This window comes from Meriones unguiculatus, chromosome 2, assembly GCF_030254825.1.
Source record: "Meriones unguiculatus strain TT.TT164.6M chromosome 2, Bangor_MerUng_6.1, whole genome shotgun sequence".
Lineage (NCBI taxonomy): Eukaryota > Metazoa > Chordata > Mammalia > Rodentia > Muridae > Meriones > Meriones unguiculatus.
The window spans coordinates 71,447,760-71,475,257 of NC_083350.1; the positions used below are offsets into that span (position 1 = coordinate 71,447,760).

General features: G+C 41.9%; 1 protein-coding gene across 2 annotated transcripts in view; it reads left to right on the top strand.

Annotated features, from left to right (window-relative positions):
* The window catches only part of Chst9 (carbohydrate sulfotransferase 9), a 270,592-nt gene that overhangs the window by 149,631 nt on the left and 93,463 nt on the right, over positions 1 to 27,498 (top strand). For both annotated transcript variants that reach the window (XM_060377647.1, XM_060377648.1), the window contains one exon: positions 14,813 to 14,854. In XM_060377647.1, coding sequence (XP_060233630.1) covers positions 14,813 to 14,854 — 42 coding nt within the window. The remainder of the gene's footprint in view (positions 1 to 14,812; positions 14,855 to 27,498) is intronic.

Sequence of the window (27,498 nt, forward strand, 5' to 3'; positions counted from 1 at the left end):
ATGAAAGTGCAACAAAAACTGAATGGCAGAGTTCTATGTGGCATGTTAACTGCCTTCAGGTACATTCTAAAGAAGTGGACAGAATGTCAAACTTGTCCTTGGAGTTTATTAGAGATTTGGGACATGCTGGGCCCACGTAGCCGGTGTGGAGTGTTGGAACCATTTGCTCTGCCTCAATTGGAGAGGAGTGCAATGACATTAAGAAATGAGGCTTTCTGGTTTTCTCACATTTTCACATTTGAAAACTTTCTCAATAATACATTTGAAAGTTGTTTAAAAACAAAACAAAACAAAGCAGCCATGCTTCTGCTTCCCCTTCTGTGGAAATGCTTTCATGTTATGTTTCACATGTACATATGAAATATATTATATATTCTTTGTCATATACTACAAATATCATACATTACATAAGATATAGCACATCATTTTGGGCTAGGCAAGCAGATTGCTCCCAGACCTGTCAGATAAGCAGAGAGGCAAGCGGGATTGCCTTTTAATGTTCCATCTTTCTTTTCTCCTTGTAATTGGAGACAAGGGAGAGATGAAAATCTATTCATTCTCAGCTTGGGGCACACAGACAAGTGAGTGTGTGAACCAACGCTCAGCATCACTCTTATCAGGATAATTAAAATCAAACCATAGTGAGAGGCCACTTCCTCCTGTTAGAAAATTTACTGTCAGAAACACAGGTGATGCCAAGAGGCAGGGCAGCACAGTGAGGGGACCCTTGTACTGTGTTTCTGGGTGACCAGGATGGTACATTGCCATAGAAAGCTGAAGATCACACAAAGTAAAAGATCCACTGTATGTTCCGGAAACCCTGCAAGGATGGGTATGCAAGAAGTTCAAACGGACGGGTCTGATGCTCTTTGGGTGGATGACACCTAAATGAACATCGGTACTAAGTCCCAATTTATTTCTAATATCAGAGATCAGACCTCTACTCTTGCCTGATGCGTCTAAAACAAAAAGGGGGAACTGTAGAGAGCTGCGAAATGCTGCGCCTTAAAGATGGAGCTGGTTTCCGCCTTCCACCTTCCCGATGGTGAGTGCTCTTTGTCACGAACAATTCCACATTTGGCTAAGGCTGAGGATCTGGCTTGCTTCCATGTATGTGGACCTATCTGCATTGCCCACGTGGCACGCCTGGGTTGGCTACCCAGAGGCTATTTAAGCTGTGGGCTGGCTTTCCCCAGGGTCAGATGATTGTTCAAGGTTCCTGAATAAACTGCATTGAAAAAAAAAAAAAAAAGAAATATTCTAAACTGTGCAAGCTTTCTTTAATTTAAAGTAACTTTCTTCAGTTCTCCTGTTCTCCCTTGGTGATTGTCTAGTTGGGAATAATGCAATTTAATTTGGTGGTTATACATAGGGCACTGTGGTAGGTAGATGCCTCCTCCTATCTGAGGAAGTGGCATCTGAAAGGATTCTTGATGGGTTTGAAGGGGCTAACCATGAGCAGATTTGAGAGAAGAGCAAACAGCAAGTATGAAGGCCCTCAGGCGGGACAGACTTGGTTGAGCAAAGTGCGGTGACAGTATGGAGAATGTGGGAAATGCACGATCAGCACCCAGCTTATGTAATTGTATATGAGGTTCAGGTTTTATGTTATCTGCCATGGCAAATCACTGGAGAATTTTAAACAAAGGAATGGGGTGATTTTTCTTCTTAGACTCTCAGACTTAGAAGAGATTTTTAGAAAAAAAAATGGGAAGAAGATACCGTTTAGAAAGCTGTTAACATAAGCCATTAGAAAATGAAATGGCCTGGACCAGAGGGAGTTCAGTAGAGATAATGAGATGCTATCAAAGTCAAGATAGGTTTTTGAAGTAGCAATGGATCAGGCCAGGGACAGGTTAGGGAGGAGTGGCAAAGGCTCGGGCAAGTCAGGCAGTGTCGCTGTTAACTGAGTTGCACTGGGACATAAGAGGACCAGTGTTGCAGTGACAGGAACTGGGGCTAAAAGGAGCTTTCCATTTGCATATTTTAAGTTTGGAATTACTGTGACCCATCAAGCAAAGATGCACCTTCAATATTACGGAAATCATCTAGGTGTGCTTCGTAACCTTGCTAATGCTGCAACCCTTTAACACGGCTCTTCGTTTTGTGGTGACCGCCCCACCTCGTCATAAAACTATTTTCATCACTACTTCATAACTGGAATTTGGCCACTGTTATGAATCATAATGTAAATATTTACCGTGCAGAATATCTGGTGTGCAGCCCCTGTGGGAGTCTTAGGCCAGGTTGAGAACCATTGATCTAGGCAAAGGATAATGGTGGTAAGAACCAAAAAAGGGCCCATGGGAATGGAGGAAGCAAATGAATTAGTTAATGCTTTGAAGGAGAATAACCAGATACTTGTCCTGTGAGGGAAGGCTAGAGCAATTTTTGGTGCCCACCTTGAGTGGCTGATGCGCTCCGCAGTGACGGAAGCTCGCTGAGATGCGTGCCACTTTGGAAGAGACAAGAGGAGCTTGCACTTGAGACTTTTAAGAGATTTCGAAGTCACCGGCATTACCTTCACCCTCATCAAAACCTACAAAATGATTACCTGAACACAGATAAGGCTATTTCAGATCAAAATAAAGGGCCTGGCATGGATTATGTTGTTTGCAGAGCAATGGTGTAAAGCAATACAAAACAAACAAAAATAAATAAGTAAATAGCATAGCTCAAGCACCATCCTGAATCATGTGTGTTTTTAAATCGGGTCCCAGCCAGAGTCTACACAGAGACAGCATTAGCTGTGAGTGTGAGCTTTACACCCAACCCAGAGCTGCCCATGAGGAGGATAAAGGACTCAGAATTGAGATTTTGCTCTGGAGCATCCAGTGCGTATCGACAGGAAGGTGGAATCCCTGTATTTCCCAGTAGAATTTGGGTTGTTTTATTAGACAGTCATACACAGTGGAGGACAAGACAACAGGCTGGAAAGCTGTAGGAGCAAGCCACTATGGTGGACTGACAGCCACGTGCTGGGCTGCTTCGATAAGCCCGGTACTTCGAAATCCTAAAGCCTCTGTCACACGGCCTCCTTGAGACTCTAGAAGCTCTTGTGTCTTGGGGGAATTCCCGGAATTATTTGGTGCTAATTTTTCATTTAACAAATGAACTAGATACAGCCCCCAAGAGGTTCACTTCTTAAAGGTCAGGCGACTGCTTTCGGGCACAGTCTGATAATACTGGAAGCACTCCTGCCACCCCTGTTACTATGTACTGAGCCCTTTTCCAAAGGAGCGAAGCTAATTTCACATCTGCCCTTTGGATGTCATGAAGTTCTGTCTATTTCTGGAGGGAGCCAAGAGCAAAGGTTAGGAGGGCAGGCGTGCTCTCAAACTATCAGGATAGAATCCTTGTTCAGCCCCTTAAGGTCCTATGACCTTAACCGCACTCAGCTTGTTCATCTTGGATGTGATAGAGAAACCATAATAGGTTTCTCATGGAGTCGTTATGAAGGAAAAGTGGCCTGACACCAAGAGAAGCTAATATCTAGGTCATGGTGGTGTTGGAGTAAAGTTTAGCAATAGGTGATAATTTAATATAATTTGTATTTTATTATTTAGCATAGAAACTTTAATAACAAACCCAGATGTGCATTGCTCATCAGCACGAAACAAGTGTTGGCTTTGTGAGTCACAGAAGAAGAGAGAAATGAAGAAAGAAAGGGAAAGAAGCAGGAAGGAAGAAAGGAGGAGGGAGTGGAGAAGGTAATGAAGGAGGAAGGGAGAAGAAAGGGAGGGAGAGTCTGATGTTGAAATTCGCTCATCATCTGTTCATATTCTGGATGTGGAAATGGAGCAGGTGTTTTTTAGGGCTAGCTCTTTTGAGATGTGTGAACTGCACAGTCTGTACTTGTGTCAGAATATGGAGAAGGCGGAGTGTCACTGTGCGATAAGCAAGCTAGTCCCTGTCAGGGTTTCCTGTGGTTTCTGTGGCCAAACCATCCCCACAATTGTGGGAGTCCTTGTGAAGCTGTCACTGGCTGTCAGAGAAGGAGAGCATTCCTCCAAGAGCCTGGAGGTAGTGGAGACAGTTTACACATGTGGACACAGGAGCTGGACTCAGCCAGGTCATGCAGGGATTAACAGGACCTGCACTGGGCACCTTTATGACCTAGACAGGTCAATGGCATCTCTGAGCCACCAGAAGGAGTTAAGGGACAGGTGAGTTGAGAAAACTAAAGGGCTTGGCCCACCATGCACTTCACCTCTGGGTTGTCACTGGCCTCCGTAACATGCATCAACTCCTGAGGTGTAGAGGATGGCCAGCGTGCACACAGAGATGAAACCACCAGCATGCCTATTAAGGAAGGACTAGAACTTCCACAGGCAGAAGAAAGATATTTGGGTGTTTCAGGCTTGAGAGGTAATTACAGCCTGGAGACTTCTAGACTTGGTGTGGGAGAATCCTGAGCCACATGAATGAGCAGAGAGCCTATTTCAGAGAGTGTAGAGGTGAACTGGCTCCTGTCACAATGGGAGTAAAATTGGGATTTTCAGGAGGACATTAATGGCAGTAAAACAACTTTTAAACAGTTAACTAATTTACTAAATCCAGGTGAAACTGGATCAGTGATAGGTGTTTGGGGGGCAGAGGCAACAGGTCTTGCTTTGATAGCCTTAAATCTTGGCTGGAATGCTGGCGGTGAATGTAGTTTTAAAAAGAAAGAAAGAAAGTAGGTATGAAATACAGAGAGAAAGGATCCAAAAAGGATTGGCTAGAGAAGGAGTGATAAACAGGAGCTGGAATATGCCAGAGCCACAAACAGAGAGCTACCGTGTGCAAGCTCAGGAGAGACCACAAAAAGGGATCAGTTTTCATTTAAGTTTAGCTGCACTGATTCATCAATAAGCCACCCTTGTGAAAGCTAGAATTTGAAGAAGTGAAGGTTAAAGAATTTCAAGAGAGGTTAAAGTTAGCAACACACACATTCACTCACACTCACACTCTTAAACAAACATACACACATACACATAGTCATACACACACACATATAAGCACACTCAGGCACACACAAGCACACACTACATACTTATTTAGAGCAATATCAAAACTAGATAAGAGTGAAAAAACTGAGAAAGAGACATTTTCTTTTGGTGATGGAGGGGAGAGCATGCAACTATGAGTTAGGGGGTCAAAGGATAATTTTCAGGAGTCAGTTTTAATCTTCTGTGTGGGTACTAGAAATCAAACTCAAGTCTTCAGGCCTGGTCACATGCACCTTAACCCACTAAGCTACCCACAGAGCCAGGAGTGAGATCTTTATCTGAAGATGTGTCAAGAGTAAGGCTAGCCAGCACACCAGCCTCTAAGTCCAGTGTACCTAGTGAGCAGCCATCAGGGTCATAGAAGGCCAGGCTTAGGAAAGCACCATGGAAAACAGTATTAAATAACATGGAATTGTGTTGGAAACTGTGAATGACTGGCCCTTAGGAACTGTTTAACTTTGTCCTGCCTCCTTGAATTACCGACCAAAGATTTACATGAAGACATTTTGTAGGTGGAGGAATTGGGAGACCCATGGGGTAGCTGACTGTCAGGTCAGGCCAGGGCAGGTGTCCTGGCCTTTCCAGTGCTGTTCTTGAGGTTGCCTCTTGGATTTGTCCCATCCCCATCCTCCATGATGGTATTCTCTTCCCACTGCTCGATCTAGAGCATATGCTGTATCCTCCCACAGGGGTCTATCATGACCACCCCCTTTGCTGGTGTTGCAGTAAATAAAAGAATGAGTGTTGGGCTATATACTGTTTATTATTAGCCCTAAGATTATCACAGTGGTATTATTTAACGTGCTATCACAAATAATAGGACACAGATACCTGTTAAATTTTACAGTTGCTTATTTACTCTGGGCTGTGTAGATATTTTCTTACACTGTCTTAATATCCTCAACATCCATCTCCCAGCCCCATCCAATGCTGTCACCTTAATCCTCCTCATCTGATCTACCTTCCATACATAATCACATGGTACTTGTTTTTTTTCTTCATCTGGGCCTTTCCACACCATTATTGGAGTCCTTTCTCCTCATTCATGTATTTTTTAAATTTATTTATTACTTTATTAATTACAGTTTATTCACTTTGTTTCCCAACTGTAGCCCCCTCCCTCATCCCTTCCCAATCCCCCACGCCTCTCCTCTCCACCAGTGCCCCTCCCCTAGTCCACCAATAAGGGAGGTCCTCCCCCACTTCCCTCTGACCCTAGTCTATCAGGTCTCATCAGGACTGGCTGCATTGTCTTTCTCTGTGGCCTGTAAGGCTGCCCACCCCCTCAGAGGGAGGTGCTCAAAGACCCAGCCACTGAGTTCATGTCAGAGACAGTCCCTGTTTCCATTACTAGAGAACCCACTTGGACACTGAACTGCCATGGGCTACATCTGTGAAGGGGTTCTAGGCTATCTCCATGAATGGTCCTTGGTTGGAGTATTAGTCTCAGAAAAGACCCCTATGCCTCAATTTTTTTGGCTCTCCTTGTAGAGCTCCTATCCCTTCCTGCACTCTGCCCAAAGTGTGGCTAAGAGTCTCAACCTCTGCTTTGATACTCAGCAGGGTAGAGTTCTTTCAGAGTCCTTCTGTGGTAGGCTCCTATCCTGTTTCCTGTTTTCTCCCTCTTCCAAGGTCCATCCCATTTTCCTTTCTGAGTGAGGATTGATCATCTTACCCAGGGTCCTCCTTCTTGATTAGTTTCCTTAGGTGTACAGATTTTAGTATGATTATACTATATTATATCCACTTATAAGTGAGTATATACCATGTGCGTCTTTATGCTTCTGAGATACCTCACTCAGGATGATCTTTTCTAGTTCCCACCATTTGCTTGCAAACTTCATGTTTTTAATTGCTGAGTAGTATTCCATTGTGTAAATGTACTACAGTTTCTGTATCCATTCCTCTGTTGAGGGACATCTGGGTGGTTTCCAGCTTCTACAAACATGGTTGAGCAATTGTCTTTGTTGTACACTTGAGCATCTTTTGGATATATGCCTAGGAGTGGCATAGCTGGATCTTGAGGTAGCACTATCTAATATCCAGAATATATAAAGAACTCAAGAAGTTAAACAGCAACAAATCAAATAATCCAATTAAAAATTGGGGTACAGAACTAAACAGAGAATTATCAATAGAGGAATACCGAATGGCAGAGGAACACTTAAAAGAAATGCTCAATATCCTTAGCTATCAAAGAAATGCAAATCAAAACAACCCTGAGATTTTACCTTACACCCATCAGAATGGCTAAAATAAAAAACTCAAGTGACAACACATGCTGGAAAGGATGTGGAGAAAGGGGAACCCTCCTTCATTGCTGGTGGGAATGTAAACTTGTACAACCACTCTAGAAATCAATCTGGAACTTTCTCAGACAATTAGTAATAGTGCTAAAACCATGTGGGTTTTTTCTCCACACTAACCCATCACGGCATCCTCCTTCCTCCTCTCTTCCTCTCTGTCTTTCTTTCCCATGATTCTCATGATTCTTCCATCCCAAAAAGCCCAGGAACCTTAGCCATGCCTACCCCATTCTGCCCTGCCCAGGTATAGGCCATTTAATGAACCAGTAGGGTATAATGTCTTAGACAGGTTTAGGCAAACAAGGATGGGTGCAACCTGAAGGCAGTAACCAGATCTTGAGGGTTAGTAATTAGCATCAGACCAGCCTCCAAGCTTGCTGGCAGTGTGACAGAGGGAAACACTGCCTCTTTTGCAGCAAAGCATCCCTTTATTAAGGACGCCCTAAAAGCATGTTCCTTGGGAATGGCTTCTGACTCTCACCCTGCTTCATTCTTCTCAATCTGTGCTTCCTTTTAACTAATTAATTCTGCAATCTTCATAAAACAGAATCACTTACTCATATGGCCTTCACATTTTCACTCCTATGATGCAATCAATCCTTCTTTTATAATCACTATCCAAAAACTATTGAAGCAAGATGCCATTTTCTGTAAATTTCACCCACCAGTACAGCCACATGATTGCAATAATTATGTCTGCCGCTAGCATAAATCTAGACAGCTAGCTTTGAAAGTGTGGAAAAGTGATGGCCCAGGGTATAAATATTTAGAGCCACTGAACATAAACCCGTAAGAGGGAGAGCCATTTGAGATCTTAAACTTTTCATGAAATCCTCACAAAGTCAGAGAAGCCTCAGTCTCTAGGTTTCTTCTGGCAAAAATACATACATACATACATACATTACATACATACATACATACGTACGTACGTATGTACGTACATAGCTTGGAAAATTCAAAGGAAAGCAATATAGATGGGGTTCAACTCAAACTGAAATCACTACTGCTTGTTAGGAGAGCAGTCTCTGCTCAGGCATTTCAGCTGCTGTAACCTGCCCCCTTCAGGAAGCTAGAAAGTTACTCAAAATTGGGGCTTGCACAAACTTAGCCAGAGAAGGACTGGAGAAACAGAAGCTGTGGGATCCAGAGGAACAGAAGGAAGAGTACGGTGAGGTCTGCAATACTTCACTGTTTGCCCTTAGAGGCATCTTTAAGTTCCATCGCATCCTTGGTTCCCCCATGGGACCATTGGATCAGCAGGTTCTTCTGCATTGTTTATTGTTTGCTAGTAAAGAGTCATGCCCTTTCAGGGTTTCTCAGTTTTTGAACGACAAAAACCAGTTCTTTATGCAGTATCAGCAAGGAAAATATATTTGCTGAAACCCTCTTTGTGTTGAATCAGTGAAGTATGAAGTCGAGAAATCTGTGGGTTAACTCAAAGAAACCACAGGCTCTTTTGAAAATTCCTAAGGCAATCAGAGGCATCTGTAGCTCCCTGCTCTCCACTGGCCCCCGGAACACTCTTCTCCATTTTTCTGCCTCCTCTTTGAGCGGGGCAAGTGCACTCCATCCCAAAGAACAATGGGACAGAGAACAAGAACAGCACACTGCATCAAATTCCAGAGTCACCCTAGTTTTGTGGTCTTGAGAAAAAGAATAACCACACTCAGTGACTTCCCCCTTCTCCTTACATTTTGATTTTTAACTTTGATCTTGTTAAAATACACACATAAAATATCAAACACAATAGTTCTTGTGTGACCTCTCCTTCGGGGATTTACTTGATTAAAGTCTTGGTTGCCCTGCACAAGACTGTGCCCATCATTAGCCAACTGAGGAGCCATAACCATCCCTCATGATCTTTGTGCCACCTGATAGTCTCTGGGAAGGGAAAATCATCCTTTTCAGTCTTAGTCCAATGTGAGCGCCTCCCCATCCCCCACAGGCTCCTCCAGGCAGCTCTAGGTTTGTGGCCACACTGCTTACAGTCCTGGCGAAAATAAGTACATAACAACAACAAAACAAAAAGGCATGATTAAAGGAAGAGCCTGTGGAGAGAAGGGGCCAGAGACAGGAGTAGGTGAGAGGGAGGTAATGGAGCACGGCAGGAAGAACCACCTGAACATACCGTCTGCTTGCGAAATGCTGTCAAAGAGCTGATCTAATCAATAAGCGGCAGGCAGAGAAGCAAGACACCTGGCTCCCTCCCCTCCGCACACAGACAGGCTGGTGCTCTCGGCCATTTCAACATTAGGAGCGCTCCAGGCCACCCGTAAACTTAGGCCTTGTCTGATCTGGTACAGTCAGTTAAGCTCATCCCCAGACTCTCCTTGTTAATTTTCTTTGTCCATATAATAATGCAGTTACAAATTATGAAAGCAAACGATATGCTGACACGCATATGCATAGCAAGTAGTTACTGCTTCTACGAATATGTTTCAAAAAATTTCTCAAGTTAGATTACCGTAAGTAATAGAATAAGATGTCGAGAAGAGAATGGTAAACTATCAGGAAAAAGAAAATGTAAATCTGAAACAGTTCTGCTTTGTACTTTTAAGTTCTTGGTTAGCTTCGGAGGAACTGAAACTGGGGACAGTGGGAGATGAGCTGAGGTGTGGACTACTGGAGGAGGCACAAGTCTGGGAACTGGCAGCTTTACTCCCAGCCCAATTCTCGTGCAATTTCTAATATGTGAAACACAGGTCCACAAAAAGCACTTGGCAGCACGCCTGCTGTTTAATAACACTCACTCTGCTAGCAGTCGTCGTGGCTCTGATTGATCAAATAATTGTATATTCAGCAATTTAAAAGAAAAGGGGAAAGTTACAGCAAGATGATATCAGTACTTCAAAAGAGAGAATCGGGATACACTTTTAAATCCAGCATCTAAGCATTGCACCGTGAAGGACCTACACATAACTGCTGTGACGCTCCTGTTTGCTCTGCATCAAGTAACCGCTCTCAAAATGGAGAGAGTGTTAATCCTCACATTTCTGCATGACTTACCTGGAAAAGCAAAACCTGGCTCCTTACTGAGAACGAGGCTTTGGGGGAGTGGCAGTGGAGAAATGGCTCAGTGGCTCAAAGCACATGCCTGGGTTCAGTTCCCAGCACCCATGGCCTCATAATACTCAAGCTTTGTAACTCTCTAGTCCTCCCGGTAAAGACTGGTGAAGTGCTGATTGCTTTAAATGATTTTCCTTCATTAAACAATGGAAATATCCACTTACAGTGGCTTCTACACCAAGTTTCAAAGGGTGCAGTTTGCTGTAAAGCATAAGTATTCAGATTAAAGGCTGGGGACAACAGAAAAATTCCGTTTTGATGCACTGTGCGTTGCCAGCTGAGTCCCACAGCGTGTTCATTTGTAGGCACAATAGAAAACAGGCATTCCACAGGAGGTCAAGTGGGAAGATAGCCGTAATGGTTAATAAATGCTCAACTAGCTAGTAAGTCAGTGTGGACTGAGCACACACCCTAGGCTCTTAATACATGAATCTGCTAGTAAAGGGCTGGGGATGTCACTTCAGTTAAGAGTAATTACTGGGCTGGAGAGATGGCTCAGAGGTTAAGAGCACTGGCTGCTCTTCCAGAGGTCCTGAGTTGAATTCCCAGCAACCACATGGTGGTTCATAACTGTCTATAATGAGATCTGGTGCCCTCTGCTGGTATGCAGACAGAACACTGTATATATAATAAATAAATAAAATAAATCTTTCTTTTTTTTTTAATGAGTAATTACTACTTTATCAAAGGACAAGAGTCTGGATGCCAGCACTCACATCAGAGAGTTCACAGACATCTGACTCCAGCTGCAAGGAATCTGATGTGCCCTTCTGGTCTCCATGGCCACTGTGTACACACACGATAGTAAGCAGAAGTAAGAATGATTTAGAAGTTCGAAGTGAACAAAGACTTTGAAGAACCCTATACGCCACTATTGTTACTAGCAAATAGAGCAAACATTTTCCCCTTGAAGACAGTCTGTAAAACTTTTCTGCCTTTTTATCATAACTTCAAAGATATGTATCTCTCAGAACTCTAATTTAATACCACATGCATTTATGCTTGACACTGAATTAGATTGTGGCAACTTATAAGGAAGAGTAAAACTGGGTCATCCTAGCATCCAGCAACTTTGCTGTACACTCTAGGAGAGGAGCAGTATCTGACTAATGTAGCTCTATCTGTGATGTGTAGAGAGATGAAGCAGGCTGGAAAAACGCAGACTCTCCCTGGGTGAACTCCTTATTTCCTAACGTCAGGTTTCCAGATTCACTAGATGGATGGACAGACAGACAGACAGACAGATGGATAGGTAAATTCAGTTGGCCTTGCAGTGTGGTGCTATACCAGCCATTGAGGGGAAGCACATGCCATGACCACATCCCCGTTATCCTCCTTGGTCATTATAAGCTGGGTAACTTCAGAACAATGCTTGCAGAGAACACTCCACCTTGCAAGCAATGTGCAAATTAGCAGAGTATCCTCAGAGATAAAGCAGATGCTCTCGACATTTGCGTATCTCCTTTTCCGCAGTAATTTAACTATTTCCATCACTGAGGGCTGGTGCACACGGATGATGGTAACATGCTGGGGAAACGTGTGGGGGAGGGAAGACGTGGTGCTGTGATCTAAAGGGTATTCTCATGGGTGAGTGAGGAAACTGTGACCTTAATCGTGCTGCTGTTACACAGATGAACAGCTAAAGTCGAGGTGCAATTACACTAAAGTAGGTTGAGGTGGCGGGTTTGCATCTCAGGTTACAACTGTGGGGATCAGCTGTACTGAAGGATTATAACTTATTGATGAGCTGTAGAAATGACTTAGAAATACCTTCATGCAAAATGCAGGAATTACTAAAGCAGTGGAACTGCTGATACCTTACACTGGGACACTCAAAACAGCGCAGCTCAGAAAGGCCCCTGGGTTTATTTTTAAGTTGCCCTAAAGCCAGAAATGTACCTCTCTGATGCAAGTGTAGCCTGGTACATTTTTAAACAAATGAAATTTGGTGAAAGACTGATTAAAAAGATAAGAGGAGTGAAGATTTGTGGTCTCAATTTGGGCAAGAGGAAAAAAAAAAACAATTATGATAAATGAGTCATGCCAGCAGCAGGTTATTTAAATGGAACAGGATGGGACAGAGACCCAACATCCCTAGCACGACTGAAGCCATGGCATTTAAGTACCTGTTCATATTTAAAAGGACATATTTCGAAGGAAATGTTTTAGGCATTCAGAGGGCAAATTTTCTATATTTATATGTCAAATACACAGTACATAGGCAGTATAGGAAACATTTTAAATATAACTAACACTACTTAAAATATGCTGTGTAGTGCAGGATATATTTTAATACAGTATGTGTGGTGCACTCATGAGGTATTAAGGGAGAATTAGAACTCTGTAGAGGAACAAGGAAGCTCGTCCCGGGTGCACGGGCCAAGGCTTTCCTTTCCTGTCCTGTAGACGAGTGAACACGTAGCTATGCTATGTTTGAGCAACTCCATCTGGCAGGACAGGCCCTTCTTGCTCATTAGGAAGAAAAGAACTCCTTTGCTGTTCTTCCCCGCAGAACACGCTCCTACTGGTTCTGGGTGGATGACTTAAGTGACCATGGATCATTTCCCTTGCAAACCATAGCTGCCTGGATATCAGTTCGCTTCCTCCTTCTAGCCTTGCCAACTGCGGTATGGGATACTGAACCACAGATCCTTATTACTAGAAGATGAACCTGACATACTTGTCCGTGTATCCCCAATCATACTTTTACAAAGTACTCAGTTTTGTACAATGATTTGTCTATGAAATTTTACTATTCAAATGTAAACTTGTACAACCACTTTGGATATCAATCTAACGCTTTCTCAAACAATTAGGAATAGTGCTACCTCAAGATCCAGCTATACCACTCCTAGGCATATATCCAAAATACGCTCCAGTACACAACAAGGACATTTACTCAACCATGTTAGTAGGAACTTTATTTGTAATAACCAGAAGCTGGAAACAACCCAGATGTCCATCAATAGAGAAATGGATACAGAAATTGTGGTACATTTATACATTGAAATACTCCTCAGGAATTAAAAACAAGGAAATCATTAAATTTGCTGGCAAATGGTGGGATCTAGAAAAGATCATACTGAATGAGAAAGACTCCAGAAGCAGAAAGACACACATGGTTTATACTCACTTATAAGTGGATAGTAGACCTATAATATAGGATAATCATACTAAAATCTGTACACCTAAGGAAGCTAATCAAGGAGGACACTGAGTAAGATGCTCAATCTTCATTCAGAAAGGCAAACGGGACAGATGTTAGAAGAGGGAGAAAACAGAGAACAGGACAGGAGTCTACCACAGAGGGCCTCTGAAAGGCTCTACCCAGCAGGGTATCAAAATATGCTGAGACTTATAGCCAAACTTTGGGCAAAGTGCAGGGAGTCTTATGAAAGAAGTAAGATAGTAAGACCTGAAGGGGACAGGAGCCCAGCAAGGAGAGCGACAGAACCAAAAAATCTGTGCACAGGGGTCTTTTCTGAGACTCAACCAAGGACCATGCATGGAGATAACCTAGAACCCCTGCACAGACATAGCTCATGGCAGTTCAGTGTCCAAGAGGGTTCCCCAGTAATAGGAACAGGGACTGTCTCTGACATGAACTCAGTGGCTGGCTCTTTGATAACCTCCATCTGAGGGGGGAGCAGCCTTACCAGTCCACAGAGGAAGACAATGAAGCCAGTCCTGATGAGACCTGATAGAATAGGGTCAGATGGAAGGGAAGGAGGACCTCCCCTACCATTGGAATTGGGGAGGGGCATAGGAGAAAAAGAGGAAAGGAAGGGATTGGGAGGGGGAGGGGCAACAGCTGGAAAATGAAGTGAATAAAATTAATTTATAAAAATAAAATAAAAATAAATCAATTACTTCAAAATTTTTTTCATACAATATAGTTTGATCATATTCTTTTCCTTCCCAAACTTTTCCTAGATCCTCCCTACCTCCCTATCCACCCACTCTCCTTCTCTTCCTCCCTCTCTTCCCTCCTCTCAAAAAGAAATCAAACATGAAAACAAATAAACAAAACATCACTAAGGCAAAACCAACAGCACTAAGTCCTTTTTGCAATGGTCAAGTACCCCTGCCCTGGAGTGTAGCTGATGCCATGATCTTAACTGGAGAATACAGTCATAGGTTAATATGCTGGCAGATTTTAAAGTAAAATGCTAACTCAAGGAAACCCTTCACCTGTACGGTAACCTCTTCCAGCGCCAGCTTTCCCAGCCCCCTCCCTGCCACAGGGGTGATAATCACAGACACACGTCTGTGTGAGGCAAAGCTTGAAAGCAATGCCAGATTTCCTAAGGTACAGATTTCCTGCCTCGCCAGTACTATCACTGTCACAAGTCAAATATTGGAGATGCGGAGTCATCTTCAGGTGGAAAGTTGTGCGAATGCCTTTGGCTGAGGTGCTGATGTAGAAATGTCCTTTCTGTTGTTTGGCAGAATGGCGGCTGGTGCATTCCTCACAGCGTGTGCCCAGGACCGGTGAGTAGTGCCTTCCTCTTGTCTCCACTCCTTAGACTAGCAGAGCACGCAGCACACCTGCAGGCCTTACCATTGCTTCCAAGTACCTGTCTGTGAGAGAGTGAGCATCAGAAACCACAGCCCAGGCAACACTGTGAGAGCAGATAAAGTCTCTGAGGGGGGGGGAGAGAAGCCAGCAGACCAGGACCCAAATCCAAAAGGAGTTTACCAAGGAGACCAGAGGTTTTGTTGATGTTTTCTCAACTCGTGGAATAAGTAATATTTGTCCTATTTGAAAAAAAAAATATCATTTTCTATTTTTATTTTAAACTATATACTACTTCCCTGAGGCATGGAACTATACTTTTTAAAATTTCAAAATGCCTTCTTTTGTGAATCCAGTAAAACCTTATCAAATCTGATATCACCACTACAAATCATTCAGTCTAGGCAAGGCCTGAAATTTTATTTGGATGGTCTTCGAGGAATGGATTGGCTGAGTGCAGAAGGAAAGGATTTGCAACTCATGCGAAAATCTTTTCACGGCTCGCGCATATCATGCTCTTTAGGCAAAAAGATCCAGCTAGCAAGTAAGGATCCATGTCATTAAGTAAATGTGTCCTTAGACTTTATTGGCCCATCATAGTACTGAAAGTAATGAAGTTACATTGCATTCAATAAATTCTGACTCACATAATTCACACTTACATTACCTTCCCCCAGCTTCAAGCCTATGACTTCAGTCTGTTGAAATTGGCTATTGTGAGATATGTGAATATATGTTCTTTTCCTTTTATGATAGACTCTGTCTAGATGCCCTAGGCTAGCTCAGTACCCACTATAAAGCTCAAAAGATTTCAAACTCACAGAAATATTCCTGTCCAAGCCTCTCCATGCTGAGATTGCAGGCATGAGCCACCATGCCTCGGGAGCAATTTTTATAGGAAAGGATCAACTCCTATCTTTTTAAAACTAACAAGTATACATTTTATTTTTGATGGCTTTTCATAGCAGTGGCCTCCTGGGTAAGATACTATCTTTACTTATATAAGGAAGATAATACACTCTTACTATTTTGATGACACCATAGAGTAAGCATTTTTTTTTAACCTGAGGCTCAATATTTTCACAAGGCAAGCAAAACAAATCCCCAGGATAATAATAAAGATTAAGAAATCAGATCATTTTTTTCCTTGAGACCTATCGAAAAATCAGAGTAGGGATTACATCACCACTTGTTCTTTTATTCATTCAATGAAAAGAAAAAGCCAAGGACCATGCTCATTGCATAAGGGATTGGTGATAAGTAAAACCCTCTTGTACTCACTGTGTGGGCAGGGTATAAGCTGAAAGAGAGACTGAGGCAACTTTCTCATGCGATAAATGATGTGATGTGCTATCCAATATAGGAAATAATGAGCAACACAGCAAATACCCATTCAACCTGATTAGAAGAGGAGGGAAGTATTCATTCTGGGTTGACATTTGAGCTGAAAGGACAGAATTTGGAGGATGAACAGAATCTAAGTCAATGGAAATGGTAGCCTTCCAAGCAATGCAAGCAGGGATAGTGAGATAAAGAGATACATGGTTAATCCCAGAAATAAGTCTCACTGTGAATGAGCTGTGGCTTGGAAAGGTGAGCACAGGGGGATGATGAACACATAAAGGAATGAGATCAACTAGAGATACTCAGTAAATGCTCAAAGCAAGTAGAGTTCAGAGAGAACTGAGTGTTGTCTGAGTAGGAGTGAACATAAATATAGGAATAAATAAAAGCACCCAGAGATAAAAGAGAGAACTCTTAGGGACACATAATGGAACAATCCTTCCCCTCCACAGGAGGAAAAAGAGAATTGGAAGGTACATTTGTTGGAGAATATAAAGAAATAGGATATGTCTAGTATTTTTTTGCCTGATCAAATGAGTTCTCTTTCTATGATCTTATGGAGGCAAGCTCAGGACAGAGAGTGGCAGGACAAATGTTTGAAAAACAGTTCCACTACCTGTGTACCATGTGTGAAATGGAGACAAAGACAACAACAAACTCAAAGTTTGGAGGAATTTGTAATTGCGTGAAAACTTTCATAAACTGAAATGTTACACCAAGAACATGGTGGTGTAACCATAGACATGGTTCCCAGAGGGCTGCTGCATGGCCTCTCTGAGCCTATTTGCTAAAGCAGGGGAAAGAGTGTGTTCCTGGGGTCATGAAAAGTTAGTTGTGTACCAGCCACACAGAGAAAGTGTGTTGGAGATGGCCACTGGCCCATTATTACTCTCTGCAAATACAAGCTACCTTCTGAGTGAGGGGGGTGTCAGGGGACAGGCAGTCACCATGAAGAATAAAAAGCAAGAGAGTATATATTAATTTTCATAAGTAGCACAGATAGCTGGTTCTGAAAAGATGACTTTGCAAGTACAGCCACATCGCTGGGCTCTGCCACAACTAAAATCCATGATTTTGTCATCTAGGTTTGATGGTCTGAGAGGCTAAGAGCGAGGCTAAGTGAGAGGCTAAGGCTGAGAGTGCTGTTGAGGGGACAGTGAAAAATGCTGGTCAGTGCAGGACCCTGAGGCACTCAAGATTTTGAACTTCATTCTCAACCCTGACTCAAATAAAAAAAGTATCTTTTTTTTGTTCAGAGTCAGTGGCCTGGGACCCCAAGGTTCATATCATTATTATATAAACTGTAGATTACCTAAAGGTCATTTCCAGCTCTCCCTGGGGTCATAAACTCTCACCCATTAGCTCAACTCCAGGAGGCTATTGTGGATGGTAGGACAGTGGCCTACAACAACCGTTCTAACTTCTATTTTCTCTCCACCCATCCTTGACCCCTCAACCCCACCTCAGCCTCACCTTCCACTTGATGCTCAGTTCTTCCCTGGCTGAAAAGTCAGCAGAACCACTTTGCAGCACCACCCACTCCTGAAACACAAATGTAAAACTAGAGCCAAGTAACAAGCACTCAGACTGCCTGCTCTCTGTGCCTCGCTGGGCACCAATTTTAAATCTCAATAAAGAATTTCCTAGTTGTAAATAGACAAGACAGACTTCTTCCCATGTGTGGACACAGGTTATTTCATCAGCCACTAGGAGAAAAGCCTGTGTCCTCCTCAAACACTTACTGAGCCTTGGGGACCCAAGAGAGAGCTGCCAAAATCTATCTTGATAGTTCCTAAACTTTCCTCAGAGGAAGATTTGAACTGCGAGAGCTCTCACTCTCAATTTGCCAAATGGCAGTAATAAAGAAAATATAGGCTAAATTTTGCACGTTATTGACTCCCATTTTAATTAATGTAAGACAGATGCCTCATGTGGGAGCATGGTTGACTCACTCAGCCAGTGATTATTCATTACTGATGACTGCAAGGTGCTAGTGACTACTCTAGATCTTTGGGGATAATGAATACAGGGGTCTTCCACGAACAATATTTGAAACATTAGGGAAGCCTGTCAGTTGGAAACAAAACCCTCGGTTTCTGTGAGAGGACAACTCTGGAGACTAATTAAAAGTCTGGGAAGCCCAGAGCTTCTTCTTCTTCTTCTTCTTCTTCTTCTTCTTTCCATTTAGTCCTAAAGCTAATTCCGCTCTTCAGTCCCAGCATGGATCACATGCTATTCACCTCCACGCTCCTTGCCTCCTGTATATTCTTTTCAGCCGGTTGTGCTGACCTCTCAGTCTCTCTCTACCTTGCCTCAGGACACCTGAACATTCTCTCCCACACATATGAGACACCCCCCATAAGATGGGAGGGAGCCCAACGAAAGGGCAAATACATCTTTGTGTTTCCCAGGTGGGAAGGATCCTGGGCGCTTCTTCTGTCGCCACATAAAAAAATGTGTATCTGTCTTTCCCTAGGTGTGCTTTAAGCACTGGGCACTCTACACCAGCGTCTTCTGCAACTAGCATTTCATTCATGCCTGGCTTGTCACCACGTTCATTCTGTACCTGTTAAGGAAGAAACCAAAAACCTGTGCATTCTCTGTCTGTTGGCCCTAACAACACTGCCTCCCATTTCCTCCTTAACTTGGGGTCTAATTTCTGGGTCCTCTGCTTATTTTTTTCTATACTGGCATTCTTACCCTTTATGTATCTTGCAGATTTTGCTAAACTTTGGGATATTTATTATTTATTTATTCCCCACACAATGGGAAATAAATTCAGTGAGGGTTAAATTCTAAACCAATATGGGGTGGTGTTCTTTGTTTACCTGTTTTTCTTACTGCTCTTTGAAGGTCTTCTGCTAGGTGGCCAAACAACGGTCACCGGAGGTCAATCCTTTTTATTTTTCTCTTTGTTTCTGAGGCAGAATCTCTAGCCCAGGCTGTCCTTAGATTCATGATGTGGCTGAGGATGAACTTGAGCTTCTGATCCAGCCTCTTCCATCATCCAGAGCTGGAGATTACAGGTGTACAACATTATACCCATTGCTGAAGATTGAACCTAGGGCCTTGTGCATGCTGGGCAAGAATGCCATCAACTGAGCTACAACCATGGCTCTATAGTCCATAAGTTCTCATTAGCAAGAATATAGTCTAGACTGTAGCATGTCCAAGTTGAGCCCTTGATAAAATGGGTAATGGAGTCTGAGGCTTGCGTTTTCTGATTCTGTACTTACGGGGGAGATAAGAAGGCATGCTTTTAAGGCACTTTCATTCTTAGTTATTGAACTGAGAAATGTTCCTTGGAATTTCATAAAGAAAATCTTCCACCCATTCAAAGGGTCCCTATATAATGTCTTGTTCCATATTGAAAACAGATTCCACTCTTGAAATGGAAGGAGGCTTTGAATGAAAGCTGCTGGGGTGCGTGTGTTTTTATAGGAAGATTTTTCTACCCGCCGGTTTCTGTGGTTACCTTCACAAAGTCTACCTTCTTGGGCTTGCATCCTCTAGCTTTGCATTCATTAGGTGCTTTCTTGCTCCCTCCTGGGCACAGTTCCTGGAAGAGACTTGTTTTTCTGTGTTCAGTGCCCTTATGGTTATTGTGTTCAAAGAGAACAGAGCACATCTGGCTTTAGCAAACACTGCAGGTTGCAGAATAGGTATTTCAGCCCTGGGCAAATAGCTTTGGTGTTAAGATTAAGGTCAGGGTATAAAAAGGGCAATCAATCATCATTCAAGCATTGATAGCACTCTGCTTTTCATTATCAATACTGTAGGGCATGTTTCCTATTTCCAGCCAGAACATTCTCCTCTGTAAAGGCAGGATTACCAAAACTGGTAGGGAGGGCTAGGTACAGAGTTTTCTATGGGCTTCCTGAGTTTATGTGAAAACAAGAACTGATTAAAAGGATAACCTTTTTTTCTTAAAGACGTGCAGCATAAACCTTAATATTCAAGTTTGATTTGTCTCAAAAGAGACCCGATTATGTATACTGCAAGGGTGTGAGTGCCTTTTCCTGCCTTCCCTGTCATGCAACTGTGGAGGTTCAACAAGCTTCTCGATTCCCACAGACATATACAGCATTCCTTCATACACAGAAAACTGCAGTCTCAAGGTTCAGGTGGGGAGAGGATCATACAGTGTTATTCCTGTGCAGAAATAATTAAGAAAAGAGTGGCACCCTACAGTTAATTTGGCTGTTCTCTTAACTACCTTCCTGCTGCCTGAATTTCATGAACATATTATTCCAATAAACTCACCTGCAAGCGTTTTTCTCCTTCTCCTTGAGGTTGGAAAAAGGAATCTAGAGGGTCAAGGTTGCCTGTATTTATCTCTTGCATCCAAATGATCTATCATTTCCAATGTGATGATACCCAAATGTCCATTCTCCTCCTCTCATTAAAGTGCCTTAGAAGACTAATTCAATGGCAGAGATAGAATTCTTCTCAAAGTGTAACTGCTCCCCTTGCTGGTCTGAAGTGGCAATGGCATTCGTCTTCAGAAATTTAATCTTTATTCAGGCCAAGATGGTGTTTGATGGGGGTGATGGCAGTTTGTTTGTTTGTGGGTTTGGGTTTTTTTTTTTTTCTCTTCTGTTTTTTTATTTTTGTGTATTTGGAGTTCCATAATCAAGTGTGGTTTAATCTAATGAAATAACATTCAGTAATGTTGCAAACATTCTTTAAATACCAGGAAGGCAAAAACTTACGAAATACTGTAAAAAGAACTTTATAGTATTTTTATGCTTATAAAGTAAGAAAACATTCTAAATGGTGTTTAGTAATAACATTTTTGTTTACAATTTATCATATCTTAATTTGTGGGCAACAAGATGTTCAAATCTCTATCTGGCGCTTACTCTATGCATTGTTGAAAATTGCCTAGACCTAGTAATTGCCAGCAAAATTTAAAGTGTGAATATTATATTCTGAATAGTTCTCTTATTCCATTGTGCAATCAACCTCAACCCCTACCCCTGCCCCATACCTCTGAACCTCCTTTCTTCTGTACATTTTTAGACAGTTTTGTTATGTAGTCTCAGTTGCCCTTGAACTCTCAAACCTTGTGCCTCAACTAATCAAGGGCTGAGATTACAGACATGAGCCACCACACCCGGCCAGATGTTCTCTTATTTCTATGCCCTGGGTTTATTTTGGTCTCTTTTTTGACTTAGCATAATGAGACCATGCACATACTTAGAGAGGGCATTTTTTTCACATAACATAATATTTTTAAGTGACTGCACATAACAGTAGTTTGTTCCTCTTCTATAATATTATTGTTTCTATTCTGTATAATATTCCGTTGTTTGATTACGAACAGTCTTTGTTTTTGACATTTGGGCTGTTGGTAGCATGGGACTGCTTTTATGGCTAAGACCATGTCAATCCACTTGGAAAGGCCTCTTTGCAGACATGTTCTCAATCCTGCTGGATAAAAAAGGAGTCTAATCCTCCAGTTAGATAAGGAGGTTAGTAGTCAGCTGTACAGTAGGCTGCCTGAAAACTCACCAGCATTGTTGAAGCCCCCAGGCATCCTAGTTCACAGCAGGAATGGACAGGACATAGTGGTGCCTCTTGCGGTTTTAGTTTGCATATCTCTGCCGCCTGGTGGTGTCGTTTACCTGTGTGCATATCTCCCCGTTGTATATCTTTTCTAGTATAACATCTGTTCAACTCATTTTTTTCTCACATTTCTTGATATTAAAACCTAGGGGGCTGTAACCCAGAAGCAGAAAGAAACACATGGTATATACTCACTTATTAGACATATAATAAAGGATAAACATACTAAAATCTATACTTCTAAAGAAACCAAACAATAAGGAAGACCCTAGGGAAGATGCTCAATCCTCATTCAGAAAGGCAAATGTGACAGCCATCAGAATTTCCCTTTTACGATTAATACTTTTTAATGTCCAAAGACGCGTTAGGGCAGCACCTGCATCAATATGACAGAGTGCTTGCCTAGCATGTTGGACGACATGAGAAAAAAAAAAAATGGGTGACCAAAGAGTTATTATCAGGGCTGGGTGACATCTCTGCAAGCATGAGGACCTGGGTTTAATATCCTGTGCTCACATAAAAGCTTGGCTGTGTTCATATGGGCTTATAATGCAAGTGTCATGGAGGCAGGGACAGCTGGATTCATAGGACTCACTAGGCAATCAGCCTAGTTTACTCTGCGAGCTGCAGGCCCCAGTGAGAGACGTGGTCTCCACAAACAAGCTCCTGGGGAACAACACCTGAGGTTGACCTCTGCCTCCACATGTAGGTGCACACAGGATACTCATGTACTCCCACACATAGGAACACTCACACACGCAATAGGATGAAATAGAATAAAAGTCTAACCTCTTTCTACCCAAGGTTCTTTCCACCCAAGAGAAGCTATTCTCTTACTTGAGATGTAGTGCTGTTGACAACTTAAAATCAGGGATCAAATGGTGATCATTTGCAGGCATGTGAAGAGGCAGGATGATGACCGAACAAAGGGCTGTCTCCATGCTTCCAGAAACTGGTGATTATTCTTAATTTACAAATTCTTTCTTAGCCTATGATCTTTCTCCTAAGACATGAAAGGAAGTCATACAAATTCAGATGTTTTAAGAAGTATCAGGCTTGGTGCATTAGGAAAAGTCGGGGAAAAGTTAGATTGTCCTATATAGGATAATGACTTTAGATCATGATCTCTACATAAGCAGCAAGCTTATGACATTGTACACTGTCCTTGAGCAGCACCTGCAGTTCCAGGGAGATCCATCACGCTGTTTCTATTCTTTACGCTGACTTTTGCAGCCAGAGAATGACAGCGAAGTATTGCCATCCTAACAGTATCATTTACTGCATAGGTTGACTTAAATGTGAGAAGGCATTACTATGTTTATATATACTGTGAAATATATGTATGTACACATCCATCTACCTGAACACGTGTATAGATAGAGAAACACGTTTGTCAGCTTTATGAAGATGAAACTCTCACATCACTAGAGCATAGAAAAAAGCTCTAATGGTGTTTTTATGTTGATTAATGTTGATGCGTATTCTGGGCTAGAGCTGGCACACAGTGGTAAGCAAATAAACAGGTTTGTAGCCTTGGAGGGCTTATCATCTAACTGGGGGAGAGACAGTCAAGTGAGAGAGGCACCGTCTCTGATTTTGCTTGATGTTCTGCAGGGGTGTTCTAGGGTGCTGTGGAGATAGCATTGAGCACATTTTTGGAAGAAGTCTGCCTAAGCATGTGACCAATACTTGTAGACTAGGAGGGACCCAGCCATGTATCTTATGAAGAAAATATACAAGAGCAGCAATAAGGGTCCCTCGGTGGTTAAGAGTGGCAGATTCCAAGCCAAAGAAAAACCCACATTTCTTTCCCAAGAGGCATGAGGTTCTTATATAAGGGGTTTTTATCTACACTGCTCAGAGAGTCCCCAAAAAGCATATATTCAAGAGTGGTGACTGATGATACCTGACCTGGATTTGTCATGATCAATTGTTAGTTCCCATGAAAAGCGATCTTCAGAATAAAAAGTGCATAGAAGTGTTAGGCAGAGAGGAGTGTGCTGAGCAAAATCCATAGGAGGGACATAAAGTGCAGATGCAGGAATACTGCAAAGAGCGATAAATAAGAAAATCAGATCTATGTCAAGTCATAAAATTATGTCTATGACTTAGAAAACCATGGGAAAGGACATCAGGTCTTACATATGCCAGTTACACATCATGCTAAGTAAGGCAAATAACATGGTCTTGAGAAATCAAAGTTTCCTACAAAAGAGTCTGAGTCTGTAGGAATTATAGTGTGCTTAGGGGAAAGGAAGGCGCTACCAGGACTATTGCGGAGACCTATGCCACTTGGTCAGATTTGCTGACAAATTTTCAAAACTGTCCTTTCTATTCAAGCACAGATTAATCCTCATCATCCTCTCTATGACTTGAATCCATCAAGTCATTTTTTACTTCCAGCCATAGCTAAGGGGAAACAAAATGTGCTAGCTTGAGCCCTTACCTAAAGTCCTCAGTGTGACAGCAGTGTGACACAAAGCCCCTAACAAATGTATAAGCTAAATGCACTACTCAACGGCAGTGTTCCCTCCTGATGCCCTAAAAAAGACCACAACTTTCTTCTTCTAGAATAAATGTCTCCCTTGCATGGTCCCTAAGGCATCCAGAGCCTGTGCAGACATCTACTGAGCAGACTCTCTGGCAGCCAGAGAGACTTTGGAATGTAAAAGATGAAATTACTTAATACTGAGAAGGCTGGAGTCCTCAAAAATACAGATGCTGGCACAGGAAATATGGAGAGCAAAAATTCCAGGGCAGCAATTTACTGCACAGTGCCATGGCTAAAAGAATGGCTTAGCAGGGCTGGGATGCCCACTCACTTGATAAAGTGCTTGGCAGGCTGAACATGTGACTGATCATCTGGAACCTATGTTTGTTTGTTTGTAGCCTAGAATTGTGATCTGGACTTGTGTATCTCTGCTTTCCCAGGGCTGGAGAAGCAGAGATACACAACTCCATGGGTCTCACAAATCAAACAGTCTGCTTTGAAAACTCCAGCCCAATGAGAGACACTGTTTCAAGGAAACAAGGTAGAGAGCACCTAAGGAAAGAGCGAGTGTTCTTGACTGGCCAACACATAAACACACACACACACACACACACACACACACACACACACACACACCACCTTAACAAGAAACCCAAGGAATCTTAGTAACTTTTTTCTTTTTTTTTTTTTTTTCTTTTTTAAAAAGCTCTGTACAAATGACAATAAAGAAATCCTAATTTTAGGAATAGGCTCAGATACAAATGAATATTCAAAATTAATCAATTTTATAGCAGTGAGTTTAAAAACTAGATGTAAAGATGAATAAGTTAAGGAGAGAACCCTTCATGAGCCTTATATTAGATACTAATAAACAAATGTTTAAAAGGAAACAAAGAAAAAGAAGGAGAAGCCACAAATGTGGCAAAAACAAGAAAAAAAGTAAGACAATGGAAAGAGTATGTCTAGAATCTTGGTGCTGATACAATTGAAGGAGAAATCTAAAAGGTATGAACTAGGAGGTGTTCCCACTGGTGTTTATAATGTGCATGAGAAAAATATTTTTAGTCAACCATTGGTGGATTTAAATTTTGTTGAGAAAATGGACTCTCTCTCTCTCTTTCTCTCTCTCTCTTTCTTTCTGTCACACACAGAGAGAGAGACAGAGACAGAGAGAAAGAGAGAGTAAATCTACACAGAATGCTGGTAATTTGTAATGCATTAGTGAGGGACTCTTTTATAGCACTAAATACATTTCTGTTGATATGGTTATGGGGAAAACCATTAGTCTACACAGATCTGTGCTCCTTTACAAGGTTTTCACTAGTATATTGATATGTTCTTACACCCCTTGAGGCTAAATTTGACTACTTGATGTCTCTGTGGAATTGTAACAGAGAAGAGAACTAATTTCCTCATTTGACTTTTAAATTAGTTTTGTGTGTGTGTTAACTAAAATTGAAATGTTTGGATGATGGATATGCCACGATGAAATGGTACACTCCATTGACTTTAATGAATCACACATGTTCTTGCTGGTTTGTGAATGATGCCTAGCTACAGAACTCTGGAATCTGGGTATTTAATATTCTCTGCACTCACATATTTTATTTATGATAATAGCACAATCATAGCTCTTGAGATTCATTTGAACACAAATGAACTTAAAAATGTTATCAACAACTTTTCCAAGAGATTAACATTACTAAGGCAGTGTCTGAAGTATTTTTATAGAAAACAATACGTTTACAACCAAGTTAATAAATTCAAATTAATCAACACATTCTCCATGGCTTTAGTGAAATGCGCTTTGCTCAGTACAAAGAATAAGCAGAAAAAAAAAAACACTTAAAATTATCTAAATACAAAGTTCCAATTCTAAAGGGTTAAAAATTAAAAATGAATCTAATAAAACATACATATATCAAATGCAAAGCCAGTACAAAAACTTGCATAAGGATAGCAATTGCACAGAACTTTGAAGGAAGATTTTTGCTAATTATCTAAAATCTCAGACCCCGTCTTTTATGATTGTTTGAATAGTTAAACGTGCCCAGATAGTTACAAGTGTATTTAAATCCTTTGTCATAGACCAAGGTCTGGAGCTCATATCATAATTTTCTTGTTTGGCTATTTTTGCTAAGTTATTTCATGCTAAACAAGTAATCAAATTGTAAAAGGATACTTCAATTAATAGCCGTTACTCAATAGGAGGAAAGCAAATGACTTAATTCATGAATGTACCAAAATGTGGTAAGGACGCACTGATGGTGTGCCTGTGTACCTTTGTATGTCTGCATGTGTGTGTGGGCACACATGCATGTGCAGGTATGTATCTACATTGCTGGGTACTTGCATGCAGTGGCTGACATCAGGTATCTTTCTTGAGGGCTCTCCATAGCAGCTATTGAGACAGCCTTCCTCACTTGTTCACAAAGCTCACTGATTCAGTGCGGCTCCTTGTCTCTGCTTCCAGAATCCTAGGACTACAGGATTCACCATGCCTGCCTAGCACTTACCACATCATCTGATAAACAGAGACCTCATTAGGACATTCACTTTAGCCTTCCAATCTCCTCAGGACTGAAAGTTTGGGAACTTTTCAGTAAGAAACGATAAGTTCAATATGTAACTCAGCGATTTGAGTTAAGGTGCGAACTAAGCAGACAGGTTCCATCTTCTCTGGAAGGATTTTTCTCTTTCCGTTTTTACTCCTGTCCTGGGCTCCATCCCTCCTTCCACCCTCGGCAGGCTTCTCATATACAGCCCTGTGTCCCCAGCACGAATTAACTAACTCTGAATTCTCTGAAGCCTGTCCCAGCTTTGCAACAGTGAATGCACACTACTGAGCTGCAATCACTCTATGTTCTCCAAGAGGAAATGCAAGCTTGAGCACATTGTAAGTATCCGCAAAGCTTTCCTAATGTCTGAAATTCATGGTCAGCTCCCAAGGAGCTATCTTCCTCCTGCATTATTTATGAAAGGCAAAATTGTTTGGAATTCGGTTGTTCCATGACCTTTCAACTGTCCCAGACAGGGGGAAAGAAAACTGTCCTACAAATCCTTGTGTTATTCCTTGCCCTTCCCACACCCACACTTAATAAACAACTCCAGATTCACTGATTCCAATGTGCATAAGCACGTAAAAATAAAATATGAGCTGGGCTTACACCTGATTCCTTCCCTGTCACTAAAAACCTTCATCTGTGCCATAACACT